Raw genomic sequence first — 15,598 nt, forward strand, 5'->3', positions numbered from 1 at the left:
TTTCAAAAATAAGAAAGTAGTGGCGATGGATGGTGATGATGGTTGCAAAACAAGGTAAATGTACTTAAGACCAATAAGCTGAATATTTAAACATAAAAGGATCCTGATTCATAGAAATCAGTAAACAAAACATGAAAACTTAGTTTACCTATGTAAAAATAATACTAATTATGGTTGCTTACACAAATAGCTTATATTTCCATAACATGTGGTATAGAAACTATTTTGCATATAATTATGTCAGATTAACTTTGTTATAAGTTAGATTTGGTTATAAAATTAAACTAGAATCAGGCTCCACTTTATCAGCTGTTGTGCATGTGGCACAGATTGCCTACTCACAATTTTAAAAGGAAACATTAGAGAGACAATTTCTTAGGAGCTAGAAAGGTGCCTTTTGTTTTATCTGTTAAAATTATTATTTCCCAGGTTGGAAATGTGTGCGTTTATGGAATAAATTGGTAGGTGAGAGGCTGTGAGGCAAACTGGAAGGTGGTTAGGCTTCAAAAGACAGAAGAACTTGGGCTGGAATCCCAGTACTTTTACCACTTGCAAGCTTAGCAAGTCCTTTAAACCCTGGCCTTCACGAACTTCACTTTTTAAGTGAATAAAAGTACCTTTTTGAGAGGCTTCTACAAGGATTTGGGACAATGCAAACAAAAGTGCTCAAGCTGCACTAGATCCTAAATAAATGGTGCTATTTATGGTGAGTCGGTGTTACACAACTAGTGGCTATGGCACCCAGAGCTTCCAATGCCAAATCATCAAACTGGCATGAGATTCCCGAGTTCAGGGGACAATTGCTTACTTTGTTGGAGGAGGACTAGATGTGAACAAGGCTGATAAATGTTGACATTCCCAAAGCGCCGGGACGCCAGACGTGAGGTTACAGCATGTCCCTCCTTTGCTAGTACAATGAAGCATGACTTGTGAATGTCGCTTTTTTGGCTTTTCAGGAAGCCAGTGCAGTAACAAAGTGGCTTAATGATCCAAAACTAACATACACAAGGTAAGAACCAGTTCAATAATAACATCGTTTCCTTCCTTACTGTTGACTTCCTTGTTTTTTCTTTCTTTGCTCAGTGAATATCAACACAAAGACTAATAAATCTTCTGACACTTTTTTTGTCTTCCAAGAATATATTTTCTTGTCTGGCTAAGGGCCATCACCTTCCCTGACTCCTTTGGGAATAATGGGTGCATTTCTTACAGTCACATCACCCGATTTTCAGGCCAAAGTTTTCACGCGTTGGGTGGAAGGCAGTGTGGCATGGTGGAAAAGGTAGAGGGCGAAGACTCAGGCCACCTGGTCCCCGTCATCATTTCTGCATCTGTCTGTCTATATGAAGTGGGCTGATGGCTGTGCCAGTTTCCTCATTTGCACAGCGCACGAGGTCCCGCTTTCGGTGAGCTTTTTTCGCATACATGGTAAGCGGTGATCGGTAGGACCCCGGAGTCCTCTTGGGCGTTCGGCTTCAGCTGCACTTTCACTGTGTGGCCAACTGCGACCGTGGCGCCGTGACGGGAACGGCGGGTTGCGCGCGCAGCACCTCCGTCGCCTCCCGATCCAGCGTCTCCGTTGCCAGGAAAACAGAGCGGCGCGCTTTCCGGCGCAGTCGCGGCGCGTCGCAGCTGTCATGGCGGAGACCGTCTGGAGCACTGACACCGGGGAGGCAGTGTATCGCTCCCGGGACCCCGTGCGCAACTTGCGCCTCCGGTAGTCGCACCGCCCCAGCCCCGAGGCCCCATGCTTTTGTGTCCTTAGATCATTCCAACCTGAACTCGGTGTTCTGAGGTCCCCACTTTCTGCTTACAATCCCGACCACTTCTTCTCCGGGCTCCCCACTTCTTTCACTATCCGTACCCCCATCCACTCACAGCCTCTAAGAACCCCTTACAGACCTACCCAAGTCCATTCAGGTCTTTGTTGCTCCCAGTTTCTCAAAGCCCTGTGCCCCCAGTACACCCTCTCACCCTCATTCTTCCCCATAGGACCGCGCACCCACCCACCTCCTCTCCGTTGTCTGCACCCAGCACACCTTGGCAATCCTACATCCTCTGTTTTGTTTCCCCCATCCTTGCTTTGTGTTCATCTCCCGGTTGCGTGTCTGGTAACGAATATTTTGGGCTTTTCTTGACAGAGTCCACCTGCAAAGAATCACATCAAGCAACTTTCTTCATTATCAGCCTGCTGCCGAGCTCCGGAAGGACCTCATAGACTTGGCCACTTTTAGGCCTCAGCCAACTGCCAGTGGGTGTTACGGTGGTGATGTGCCATCTAATACTAATTATGATACTAATCAGAATTGTGGCCAAATGTAGTGAGATAACAAATACTATACTTCTGATATGTTATAGAGTTGCCCGGCAACCTACATTCTATTTGTGGCTTTTTTTTTTTTTTTTTTTTTTTTTTTGAGACAGAGTCTTGCTCTTTCCCCCAGGCTGAAGTGCAGTGTCGCTATCTCGGCTCACTGCAAGCTCCGCCTCCCGGGTTCACGCGATTCTCCTGCCTCAGCCTCCCGAGTAGCTGGGACTACAGGTGCCCGCCACCACGCCCGGCTAATTTTTTGTATTTTCAGTAGAGGCGGGGTTTCACCGTGTTAGCCAGGATGGTCTCGATCTCCTGACCTCGTGATCCGCCCGCCTTGGCCTCCCAAAGTGCTGGGATTACAGGCGTGAGCCACCGCGCCCGGCCTATTTGTGGCATTTTTAAAAGAGAAAACGTGCCCCAAACTCTAAATACACATATAAACACTTTTAAAAACAATTTTTAAACTGGAGACTGCTTGCAAAATATGCATATGATGTGCATATATAGATCAACTGTGTTCTTGTGGTTTTCCTTATCTGGGAAACCAAAAGAATTAGGAGGAGAGGACAGAGTGGTTGTTGTCAGGTCACTAGTCTGTTTGCTTTTATTGTTTCTCTTTCTGTTCAGAGCTGTTCCTGGGCAAGAGTGTGGGCTCACAGGTTGTGAAACGTGTCTCTGAAAAAGGCATACTCAGCCAGCCAAGAGTGTATTAGATTAGATTTGTTTTCTTTGTTTTTGTTTTTGTTTTGTTTTGAGACAGAATCTCATTCTTTTGCTCAGGTTGGAGTGCAGTGGTATGATCATAGCTCACTGTAAACCTTGGTCTCCCAGGCTCAAGCCATCCTCCTGCCTCAGCCTCCCAACTAGCTGGGACTACAGGCTCACACTCAGTTTATTTTTTTTTAAAGTTTTAGTAGAGAAAAGGTCTTGCTATGTTGTCCAGGCTGGTTTCAAATTCCTGGGCCCAAGTGATCCTCCCACCTTAGCCTCCCAAAATGTTGGGATTACAGGCGTGAGTCACTGCATTCAGCCAGATTTGGTTCTGTTAAAAAAATCATTTATTTGGCTTCACTGTCCTCTCCTTACACTTGGTCTCCTAAATTTCAGTGTTTGTGATTCTACATATATGGCTTTAGAAATAGTAAAGATAAAAATGCCAGGGTTATTTTCTAGCAAATGCAGACAGTTGGGACTGAGGAAGGGCTGGCTATTGAGCTTATATCTAAATTTCAGTTTCTTATATCCAGTTAGATTAGATATTTCCTGGAGCAGGCTGAGCGCCGTGGCCCACGCCTGTAATCCCAGCACTTTGGGAGACCAAGGCAGGTGGATCACCTGAGGTCAGGCATTCAAGATCAGCCTGGCTAACATGGCAAAACTCCATCTCTACTGAAAATACAAAAATTAGCTGGGTTGGTGGTGTGTGCCTGTAATCCCAGCTACTTGGGAGGCTGAGGCAGGAGAATCGCTTGAACCCAGGAAGAAGAGGTTGCAATGAGCTGAAACAGTGCCACTGCACTCCAGCTTGGGTGACAGAGTGAGACTCCATCCCCCCCCAAAAAAAATTCCTGGGGGGTATTTTCTTTTATTCAAATTAGAGTCATGACTAAGACTTCCTGGGTTCTAATCTTGGCTTCTACTCATACTAACTCTCATATACAGCCTCTCTAGCATTTCTCTAGGTTGAGTGCTTACTAAATTGCTGAATTCCAGCTAGTTTTTGTGGCAAATATAAGAATAGGGACTTTGGTTATAATCAACCACAGAACAAGAAGTGGTGCTGGTTTGGCTCAAGCATTTGATTCACTCTGTTGTCTTTGGAGGTGGACACCGCCCAGAGGAAGACGAAGAGGAGGAGATTGTGATTGGGTGGCAGGAGAAGCTCTTTAGCCAGGTGAGCCAGTGTCTCTTGTCTTCTCTGTCTATTCCATCTGGTCTACCTCCACATGGCTGGTGATACATATTGCCAAAGTGATTTCCAGACAGGTTGTAACAGTTTATACTTTCCCCTGTTGTGTTTAAAGGGCATTGTAACATAGGGATTGCCACTACTCAGTTTTATGATTCTGGGTGAGGCACTTTTCATCTCTGGGCTATATGCCATCTGTAATAGCAGACTTGGATTAGACTATCAGTCTGGTTCCTTTTCGCTCTAATGTTCTTGGTTCCCCTGCCATTCATTAGTTTAGTGTTGGTTATGAAAACATGTCAGATAGCATCAGTTCTGTAGAACTGATTTGATGAAACAGTTACAGAAGCAAAAGTTTGATGTATTATAATGATGTACACATCTCTGTTTCCTTGTGGTAACCTCAGTTTGAAGTAGATCTGTACCAAAATGAAACAGCCTGTCAGAGTCCTTTGGATTATCAGTACCGTCAGGAGATCCTGAAGCTGGAGAATTCGGGTGGCAAGAAAAACCGACGAATCTTTACTTACACTGACTCTGATAGATACACCAATTTGGAGGAGGTATTGTTCTTTCTAGGGTCTCATAGCTTCCATCTTTGCTTCCTCTAGCTTTTTTGCCTCACTGAGTTCTGTGTATTATGTCAGAGCCTAGTAAGGGGAGACAAGTAGCCTGTCTAGGAACTGCTGTGAGCTGCTGCTGCTGGCAGCCAGCCTGGAATAGAATGGGCACAGTCTACAGGTGGTGAGGCTGCTGCTCCCTTCTCTGCCTGCTAGAGGGCCTGGGGGAGCTGCCAGTATCTCTGATTATATGCTTGCAGAGTGCATACTGGGAGAAGTAACCACTGGGCTTGACTTCCTCCATGCATCATGAAAAAAGACAGGTGGTGGAGTCTGGAACAATCTAGATAAAATTCATCAGGGGATTCAGCCCAAACTCTGAGTATATGGGTTTGAAGAGGAATTCAGTATAGCTATGGAAAATGGCTTATGTCCTCAATTTGCCTATGACAAAAATACCCTTGTGACCTTGTTTTACATTTTCTTCAGTCACTGCATTTCAGTTGATTCTGTCTTCTCAGTAAGATTTTAAGCTCCTCGAGGGTAGAGCCTATTTTTTTTATTTTTGTCTATGACTCTATAGGTCTCTGCAAGGAACAGGTATTCAATAAACGTTTTTGAAAGATTGACGTGCTTTCATTATTAGAGCTGTGGATTGATAACGTTAGCTGGGCATGGTGGCATGTACCTGTAGTCCCGGCTACTTGGGAAGCTGAGGCGGGAGGATCACTTGAGCCAAGGAGTTCAAGGTTGCAGTGAGCTATGATAGCACCACTGCACTGCAGCCTGGGTGAGACCCTGTCTCTTAAAAAAATAATATAAATTAAATAAAATTTGGGTTGTCTGTTTTGGAAAAGCAAATGAAAATGCAGTTAGTGCTCAGTTACCATGTGAGGATTTCCCACAAAATGCTTGTATCCCATTTGGCATTTTCTAACCACCTTGTTAACTTCAACATCTACCAAGCACACTAACCCAACTTTTTGTTGGTTTGTGCTCAGAGAATGCAGACTGATTTTAATATTAACATAAATAACTCCTTTTTAAAATCCGAAGGCAAACCATGATGTGGTAGAAATCTTCTTTGGGTTGTTTGGCCACTGCTCCCTCCGTTAGCATGTATAATTGTGAGGTGGCAGAACCTGCGGGGTTCAGGTCCTGGATGAGGTTTCAGGAGGAAGACTTCCCTTCAGGTACTTGGCCCCATGTGGCCCTGACCAGATGGCGTACACAGGGCTGCTTGCTTTTCCCAGCACTGTCAGAGAATGACCACTGCAGCCAGCGAGGTGCCTTCATTCTTGGTCGAGCGAATGGCAAATGTCAGGCGTCGCCGGCAGGACAGGCGAGGGATGTGAGTGCGGGCATGGGATGGGGGACAAGCTTTTACTTTTTATTTCCTAAAGTTGGGTAGTTTTGCATTTTTATCAGTGGTTATATATAGTATTCAAGTATTACTTTGTAAATAATTTTAAAAATAAATATAAAAATATAAAATATCTTCCTCACTCTTCATGTGGACATTTTTCCAAAGTGCCTCAGAGAGAGGGAAGGGATGTCATTTTTGTTTGTCAAATATTTTGGCTTTTAAAAAACAAAACAAAACAGTATGTCCACTAGCTCAAACTTCCCATTCTGAAGTGGCTCTCCACTGGGGTGCTCCATTGGGGCGTGCCAGGGAAGTGACCTTTCTGTGGTGTCTCCCAGGGAGGGCGGCATCCTCAAGTCACGCATCGTCACCTGGGAGCCCTCAGAAGAGTTCGTCAGGAACAACCACGTCATTAACACCCCTCTTCAGACAATGCACATCATGGCAGACCTGGGCCCCTATAAAAAGTGAGTGGCGCTTCTCACTGCCAGCTTAGAGCCTCATCCTTTTCTCCTCTCACCAGCTCTCCCCTTCCTGTTATTATCATCCTAGGTTATAGGGGAGGGAGGGACTTTTTCTTCCTTCTCTTCTTAGTTATGAGTGAAGCTTCTCACTGCCAGCTCAGATCCTCATCTTCTTCTCCTCTCACCAGCTATCCCCTTCCTGTTATCATCCTAGGTTATAGGAGAGGAAGGGACTTCTTCTTCTTTTTTTTTCTTAGTTGTACTTGGAAGAAAGTTTTACCATGACAGCTCTTCCTATAGCCTCTGTTCTCTCCCCTGCAGTGGGCTCAGTATCTCTTCTTGTTTCCCTGGAGGACCATTGACCTCAACCTTGGTGTTTTCCTGATTTCTAGGCTTGGCTATAAGAAGTATGAACATGTCCTGTGTACTCTGAAGGTGGATAGCAATGGTGTGATCACAGTAAAGCCTGACTTCACGGGCCTCAAAGGACCCTACAGGTGAGGAGAGGAAGAAAGGGGTAGTGGAGACTGGCATTCCTTCCCTTGATTGCACTTTTTGTCCCTAGTCAACTAGACTGTCAGAAAGTCCTTCATCTGTTCTAACTTTTACGTTCCCAGGCAATGGTTCGTATTCTGTTCCAAGTCATAGGGCCTTAGAAAACCAGGGACTCCTTTCTCAGAAAATGTGCAACTGCACCAATTTGAAAGGGATCACTTCAGTGGTACAGTTAAATGACAGTGATTCTCTGTGCTGCTGAATGTAGGACCTGACCAGAACAGAGTGGGGTGAACTCAGCCAGGCTTTTCCTGTGGGCTGACTGTTCCTCATCTCTGTATCTTGGAAATGACAGAAATGTAAATTAGAAATTATCTGGCCCAACCTGTCCATTTTTCAGGTGAGAGAACTGGGTGGCAGGAATGTTGTGCCTTACAGTTTGACTGTAACTTCAAGCCAGAAATGGGCGCAGAACCTATACTTCCTGAGTCTAGTCTGGTGCCCTCTCTGCTTTACCCTTTTGTTTCTCTCTCCTGGTCGTCAATACAGCCACTTTTATCATCATATACTTCAGTGAGGTGTATGGCCCCTGATCGCTCATCCCTGGGCTGGGAGCTATCCCAGGGCCCATCTCTCGTTATTAGAGTTGCTCCTTTCTGTGGTTTTGACCTTACAGGATTGAGACGGAGGGGGAGAAGCAGGAGCTGTGGAAATATACGATCGACAATGTTTCCCCCCACGCACAGCCGGAGGAGGAGGAGCGGGAACGGCGAGTGTTCAAGGATGTAAGCGCGAGTTCATTCCAAGTATCAAAGGGATGAGCCTCAGTGCCTGGAGCTGAGACCATTTCTGAGCTTGATGTCAGCAGTTGCTCGGGAAAAGCCTTGCCCTTCATGGCCCCTTCTGACTTAGGCAGCATTGCTGACATATCAGACAGAAGTTTTTGATCATATTATAATAATAACAATAACCATTTATTTGAGCATTTACCATGTTCTGTGCTAGGTACTTTACATACCTTATTTCCTTTAGTCCTTACAACAACCCTTTGAGGTGAACACTTATTACCACCTTATAAGTGGGGAAACCGAGATTGAGGAGCTAAGTAGTCTGCCCAAGGTGGCATAGCTTGTAAGGGCGAGAGTCAGGATTCCGCCCCAGACCAGCTGACTCCAGGGCCTCTGCTTCACGGTAAAATGGCGGTGAGTCAGGTGCTTATGCCTCCAGCTCTTGCTGACCCTTCCCACTATTGCTTTTCTTCTTCCCATTCAGAACTGAACTTTGGTCTAGCTTGGGTTGCATCTTGAGTTTTGGTTTGGTTTGTTTCCTCAGCTTTATGGCCGGCACAAGGAGTATCTCAGCAGCCTCGTAGGCACCGACTTTGAGATGGTGAGTAGCTTGGCTTCCTGCAGCACTGTGAGCTGTGTTTAGCCGGAGCATTGTGACTGTGGATGAGTTACAGCACCTCTCTTAAAGGCCCAAAGGTATACTCTACAGTGTGAAAAGGAAGTCAAAGAATAGCACATATAGTCCTTGTTATGTGTTTTGCAACATTGCATGTTGATAGAGAACTGTTAATGCCGAGAAAAAGGTCTGAAAGGCTATGCCCATGCTGTGGGTGGCTTTCTCTGGGGAGGGTGGGATTAGATGTGGTAGATGGGTAGTGGGTGGTGAGAGGGATATATCAGGGATTTTTGCTTTTTATTCCCTAAACTTAGGTAGCTTTGAATTTTTATCAGTTGTAATGTATTTAGGTATCACTTTATAATTAATTTAAAAAATAAATATAAGGATGAAAAATGTCTTCTTCACCTTTCATGTGGATATTTTTTCAAAATACCCCATGGAGAGGCAGGGGTGCCATTTCTGTTTGTCACATATTTTGGCTCTCAAAAAATATAGGCCTGATGTGGTGGCGCATGACTATAATCCCAGCACTTTGTGAGGCCGAGGTGGGAGGATCACTTGAAGCCAGGAGTTTGAGACCAGCCTGGGCAACATAGTGAGACCACATCCCTACAAAAAAAAAAAAAAAATTAGCAAGGCATGGTGATACATACCTGTAGTCCCAGCTACTCATGATGCTGAGGCAGCAGGATTGCTTGAGCCTAGAAGTTTGAGTTTGCATTGAGCTATGATCACACCACTGCATTCCAGCCTGGACAACAGATCAAGACCCTGTCTGAAAAAAAAAGAAAGTGGTTTAGTTCAGCTATTCTGTTGTGCTGTTCTTTGTCTTTTCTCATTCTAAGAGTTCCATCTCTAGACCTGGAAACAAGGATAGAATTACTTCCTGGTCTCCCTCTCTTTCTCTGAAAAATTAACCTTCACTATTTCCATATTGCATAAGCAACAGATATTCAGTATTTAAAAGTTAGATAAGACAGATGCACAAATAATTAAAAAAGAAAACTCCCTGGTTTCTTGACCTCAGCCATCTAAAGGGAAGAGGGCGTTCTGGCTTCCCATTGCATACCACAGGACAGTTGCTATTGCTTGAATAATTTCCCATAGTGCATTGCCCTCACTGCCATTTAAATTATGTACTTTCCCCCTACATTGTGAATCTTAGGAATGAAGGAAACAGATCTGTGGAGAAGTGTCAGGGTGGGGAGAAAGTGCAGTAGTGACACCCAGGGCCTGACCCCTAGTGGCAGGTCGTCTGCAGATCTGTAGATGGGGCTGGAGGAGAAGTGCCAATTCCCTCCAGGCCTGCTGATCCTTTCCCACTTCTCTTCACCTTAGACTGTCCCAGGTGCCCTCCGGCTCTTTGTAAATGGAGAGGTCGGTAAGTGTCTTGCTAGCATAGATCTCTTGATGCTTAGGCACGTTCCTAGATGGAGCTGTGAATAGTCTCCTCCACTTTGGTAGAGGCCTTGTCTGCTGTACTTGGGAAACTCAGTGGTGAGTCTTTCCTAGAAACGCAGAGGGTTCTAGGCTCTCAAAAGACTTGCTCTCAGGGTGTGTAGGCCCCTCAGGATTGGGTTGGGTGCTAAGGGTGGTAGGAGAAAAAGCTAAAATAGCTTCCTGTTTTCTCTCGTAGTTTCAGCCCAAGGCTATGAGTATGACAATCTCTACGTCCACTTCTTTGTAGAATTGCCAACTGCTCGTAAGTAATATTCTTAAGTCTCTCCTTTTATACCCATTCAGACAGATCTAGAGGCATTTGGTCAGGCTTCCTTTCCCACTCCTCTGCTGAAACTGTTACTATTCTTTTCAAGGTCATAGATCACATCCACTTTACCAAACCCAGTGGAGACTTCCCTGCTTTCACCTCGCTTGACCTTCCTGAAGCATTTTCCAGAGCCCACTGTGCTGCATGACACACTTCTCTGGCTTCTGGCTCCACACTTCTCTCTCCTCTCTCGCTGGTGGCCCCTCAGCCTCCTTGGGTGATGCCTTCCCTTCTGTTGATCTTAAACCGTGAGAGTACCCACAGCTAAGCCAAGGCCTTCTGTTACTCTCTGTCTGCAGTCTTCCTGGGCGACGTCATCCATCCTATGGCTTAAATACCATCGATACGTCTCAGACTCCCAGGTTTCTGCCTCTAGCCTTAACCTTTTCCCTGGACTCCAGACTCATATCCAGTTACCTCTTTTGTCATTTCTGTCTAACATGACCAAAAAGAACTCTTGATTCCTCCTCTTCCCTCACACCTCTCCTCCCTGGTCTTCCCCATCCTAACAGAATGGCAGTGTCATCTACTGAGTTGTTGATGCCAAAAACCTAGGAAACATCCTTGATCCCTCACTTTCCCTAGCTCCCTATAGCCAGCCAATCTGTCAACAGTTCCTGTCCGTTCTGTCTTCAAAAGCTGTTGTGAACCTATTTGTTCTCTCCAGCACCCTACACCAAGCCACCACCATCTCTTGTCTAGGCCAGTGCATTCAACTTCTGACTTATCCCCCTGCTTCCTGCCTTGCTCCCATTTGCAGCTGATTTGCCACAGACACCAAAGCCAAGTTGAGCTTTAAAAAATGTAAACAAGTTATGTCCCTTTTGAGCTGAAAACCCCAACAGCTTCCCCTCCCACTTAGAGTAAAATGTAAACTTGATACCCTGAATGAGCTGGCCCCTGCCTATCTCTTCCATACAACATTCCAGTCATTCTTCCCAGCCAGGTTCATTCCCACCTTGTAGCCTTTTAAGGGCCGTTTCCTTTGTCTGAAACCCTTTCTGCCATATCTTAGCATGGCTGGTTCTTTCTGAGTTTAGGTCTCAGCCTGTGTCGCCTCTGAGAGGCCTTCTGTTACCACCCAGTCTAAATGAGCCTCCCAATCACTCAGTCCCTTCCCCATTTTGTTTTTAGTATAGCACTCATCACTACCCAATAGTCTCTTGTTGGTTTGTTTTTTGTCTGTCTCCCTGCTTCCCCCAGAATGTCAGCTCCGTGAGAGATGGGGATCTTTTCTATCTAGTTACCAAGATACCCCTAAGATATACTAGCACATAGCAGGCACTCAGTAAATGGTAAATGAATGATTGATTGTGTGAATAAATGAATAAAGAAACTGTCCGCCCCGTCTGGGAAGTGAGGAGTGCCTCTGCCCGGCCGCCCCATCTGGGAGGTGTACCCAACAGCTCCGAAGAGACAGCGACCATCGAGAATGGGCCATGTTGACGATGGCGGTTTTGTCGAAAAGAAAAGGGGGAAATGTGGGGAAAAGAAAGAGAGATCAGATTGTTACTGTGTCTGTGTAGAAAGAAGTAGACATAGGAGACTCCATTTTGTTCTGTACTAAGAAAAATTCTTCTGCCTTGGGATGCTGTTAATCTATAACCTTACCCCCAACCCCGTGCTCTCTGAAACATGTGCTGTGTCAACTCAAGGTTAAATGGTTTAAGGGCGGTGCAAGATGTGCTTTGTTAAACAGATGCTTGAAGGCAGCATGCTCCTTAAGAGTCATCACCACTCCCTAATCTCAAGTACCCAGGGACACAAACACTGCAGAAGGCCGCAGGGACCTCTGCCTAGGAAAACCAGAGACCTTTGTTCACGTGTTTATCTGCTGACCTTCTCTCCACTATTGTCCTATGACCCTGCCACATCCCCCTCTCCGAGAAACATCCAAGAATGATCAATAAATACAAAAAAAAAAAAAAAAAAAGAAACTGTCTTTTTCTGAACGACTTGCTTTCCTCCCAGGTGAGCTTACTGTATTTGGTCTTTGGCTTTCAGACTGGTCAAGCCCAGCATTCCAGCAGCTCTCAGGAGTAACACAGACCTGCACTACCAAGTCCCTGGGAATGGTATGGAGAATGAGAGCGGGTATCTGGAAGGGAATGAGATCTGCTCCTGGGATGGCATTTGAGGTTTTATCAGGCCAATTGCTGTGCGCCCTAGGGGGGATTCCAGAGTTGGGTGACTTGTGTGTGGGTTCTGCAGGGCCACCTGGTCCGGAGATCGTCTCTGTCTTTTTGAGCATGGCAGCAGCTTGTATTTGGGTGTCCCTTTGCATCTCAGACTCCTATTTCCCACCTGGGTGATAATTTTTCTTTTTCCCTTGTGAAGATAACCTTGTCATTGGCCAGAAGGAGAATAGATTCCAAGGGAGGCCTTGCCCACCCTATGACACTCCTTTTTATAGGACAAGGTGGCTCACTTCTCCTACCCATTCACGTTTGAAGCCTTCTTCCTCCATGAGGATGAATCTTCTGGTGAGTAGCTCAGCAGTTGATCCTGGGCCTTGGTTCCCCTCAAGCAGTGCTGTCTCTTGGTGAAGGCCGCCTGTAACCTGGCCGCTTCTCTCCTTGCTCCCAGATGCACTCCCGGAGTGGCCTGTGCTCTACTGTGAGGTCCTCTCGCTGGACTTCTGGCAGAGGTACCGTGTGGAAGGCTATGGGGCTGTGGTGCTGCCTGCCACTCCAGGTAACCGCTTGTCTCCACCCTTCTGTGGCCCACATGCCCTAGGCCCTAAGAACAAGACTAACACTCGAATGCTTCTGGTGAGGGGTGGGGATAATTGGGAATTGGAAATGTTTGGCTTGAAAGAGTTCCTGTTCCTCTGAGGACTTTCTGCCCCCCTCCATTAGAGACAATGACGTGGCCTTGGCACTGACTTCCTGACAGTCTCTCCATGTGCTTCGTGCTCCTCTGATTGGGCTCAGGGTGAGAAGCTATATGGCAAAATTGGCTCATAGCATATGTGTATTGAATGAATCAGCATTCAATTTGGAATAAAAGCATCTGTCTTTTACTGTGTGCCAGGCATTGTGCCATACTTCTCACTTAATTCTCCCAGCCACTCTGTGAGGTGCAGGTGGTATTATTTCCATTTTACTAGATGAAGAGAATGAGCTTCAGAGAGGTTAAGAAACCTGTCCTGGGTATGCAGGTAGTAACTGGCAGAGCGGAAATTTGAATTTCTCCCTGATTGATTTCCATACAGGTGCTATGGGTAACCATGATAACCTTCACCAGAGGCCAGGTCATCACCAGACCAGGTGTTTTAGCTGAGTCTAGGCCTGTGTCATTGCTGGGGAGTCAGTGAGGGGCCACATGCCCTTTCTGGACCTGGCCCCAGTCTTCTCTTCCCTTGCGCAGGCTCACACACCCTGACAGTCTCCACGTGGAGACCTGTGGAGCTTGGCACGGTGGCTGAGCTGAGAAGGTTTTTCATTGGCGGTTCTCTGGAACTGGAGGACCTCTCCTACGTGCGGATACCAGGATCCTTTAAGGTGACTTTTGTCTTTGGAGTGACTTCATGCTGAAAACTTATGATCCTGTCCTTCTGTTCTATAGGAGGTGGGATCTGGGTCAAGACCCCTTAGTTGTGCATTGCTTCAGTATTAACGCCTTCCTTCCTTCCTGTGGCTTAAGCTGGAAGTCATGACCACATTTTGAATCAGGTTCCAATATCTACACTGCTATCGTAGGAGGTCTCTGGAAAATAGTATAATTAGAGATTTCCCCTGGTTCCCATCAGAATAACTGGCTCTTTCCCCCGTCACTGAAGGCCTCAGTAATCAGATGTGGGGAGGATTCACAGTAAGCATATAAGACCGCCGCTTCTCAAATGAGGTTGGAATGTTCCCTGGTTTAGTTGGGGAAGCCCAATAGCCCAGTATTAGCCTTTAGGTAATAGAGTCTGGGTGATGGAATAAGGTTTCCCCAACAGAACTGCGCTTCCCAAGAATGGGAATAAGAATGGGGGCGAGGCCAGCATGGTGCGGGGGTGTCTAGAGACAGCAGAAACCTGATGCTGTCCCAATGGCATGCCACAGGGGGAACGCCTGAGCCGCTTTGGACTCCGCACAGAGACCACAGGCACTGTCACCTTCCGCTTGCACTGTCTGCAGCAGTCCAGGTGAGTGACCTGGCCCTCTGCCTCAGGTCACCTTAGCCCTGAGGGGTGGAGAACAGCCGTAACCATGTGGCTGGCCTCCCTGCAGGGCCTTCATGGAATCGAGCTCCCTTCGGAAAAGGATGCGGAGTGTGTTGGACCGTCTGGAAGGGTTCAGCCAGCAGAGTTCCATTCACAATGTGCTAGGTATGTCCCCTCCCCCATCTGGCCACCCCAGGTCAGCATGGGCCTGTTTCTCTCTGCAGTGCGGAGAGAAATACCATATGGCAGCCAAATAGCATATCTCCTTTCCTTACAGAGGCCTTCCGTCGAGCCCGGCGCCGCATGCAGGAGGCCCGGGAAAGCCTCCCGCAGGACCTAGTGAGCCCCTCTGGAACCCTGGTCTCCTAGCTCACAGCAGCCCTGGCCCACAGTGCAAGAGGACAAGATGGGGAATATCTGAGGCCAGTGCTCTCCTGCCTCTTTGTCTTTCTGATTAGAGACCACGTTGGTCTGCTGAGAACCAGAAGAGCTGGGAAATTCCCGGCTGGCCCCTCTGCCTAGCCTTCTGCAGGGTCTTCTCCCTACCCTGTGGAAATAAAGCCAGAGACCCTGTGGCCCCCCCTTTATATTTGCAGCCACTGTCAATGGGCATCACAGCAAGGCAGGCTTTTTGATCTGAAGCTGTTTGGGGTGACCCCATAGTGAGTCTGGCCTTGACTCACTTTTCTGGCTTGTCTCACAGTAGCAGGCGGATGCAGGGATCTGCTGTTCTCCACCCTTTAAAAATGGAGCCTTTCGTCTTCCAAGACCAAAGAAAGAAGGAAGGTAGACGGTGAGAGGGTCTTAAATCCCCAGCCTGTGAGTCTCAGCCTCTTTCCAGGGAAGCCTCATTCTACTGCTTGGGGCTTGCTGAGGTTGAGATATGAGTTATTTCTGAGTAAGTGAAGGCTGAAGGCAGTGCTGAGTCCTTTCTGCTAGCTGGGTGGTATCTTTTACTGTGTTTTTTTGTTTGTTTGTTTGTTTGTTTTTTGTTACATAAACCCCTTTTATTTTGACTGATGTTCTGTTGGCTGTTTGTCTGCTCAGGTTGCTGGTATGGCTAGGGTGTTCTTAATGTCGGGGCCCCTACCATGTCTGCCCTTCCCCTTTTCTGCCTTTCCCTACTCCACAGTGTTTCTTTGGGCTCTCCTAATTCAGCCCCCAG

At 46.8% G+C, this 15,598-nt stretch overlaps 2 protein-coding genes across 6 annotated transcripts in view; one reads left to right on the forward strand and one right to left on the reverse strand.

Moving 5' to 3' along the window:
• The window catches only part of LPO (lactoperoxidase), a 50,292-nt gene extending 48,732 nt beyond the window's left edge, over positions 1-1,560 (reverse strand). The window contains exon 1 of the mRNA XM_055386786.2: positions 809-1,560. Within this exon, the coding sequence (XP_055242761.1) occupies position 809 (1 nt within the window). The 5' untranslated portion in view covers positions 810-1,560. The remainder of the gene's footprint in view (positions 1-808) is intronic.
• On the forward strand, positions 1,519-15,449 carry MKS1 (MKS transition zone complex subunit 1). Of its 5 annotated transcripts, XM_004041270.4 has the most exons (18): positions 1,519-1,717; positions 2,142-2,251; positions 4,138-4,208; positions 4,631-4,786; positions 6,037-6,134; positions 6,488-6,616; positions 7,006-7,110; positions 7,785-7,893; positions 8,441-8,497; positions 9,854-9,896; positions 10,152-10,217; positions 12,288-12,358; positions 12,697-12,766; positions 12,870-12,977; positions 13,653-13,786; positions 14,333-14,415; positions 14,501-14,598; positions 14,711-15,449. In XM_004041270.4, the coding sequence occupies exons 1-18, from the start codon at positions 1,638-1,640 to the stop codon at positions 14,800-14,802; spliced, it is 1,680 nt and encodes a 559-aa protein (XP_004041318.1). In that variant the 5' UTR covers positions 1,519-1,637; the 3' UTR covers positions 14,803-15,449. The 5 variants fall into 5 exon arrangements, with proteins under 5 accessions (XP_004041318.1, XP_018883866.2, XP_018883867.1 ...); XM_019028321.3 differs by lacking the exon at positions 14,333-14,415 and having other exon boundaries at positions 1,542-1,717; positions 14,711-14,891; XM_019028318.3 differs by lacking the exon at positions 4,631-4,786 and having other exon boundaries at positions 1,545-1,717.
• Positions 15,450-15,598: the final 149 nt, after the last annotated feature.

This window comes from Gorilla gorilla, chromosome 4, assembly GCF_029281585.2.
Source record: "Gorilla gorilla gorilla isolate KB3781 chromosome 4, NHGRI_mGorGor1-v2.1_pri, whole genome shotgun sequence".
NCBI lineage: Eukaryota > Metazoa > Chordata > Mammalia > Primates > Hominidae > Gorilla > Gorilla gorilla.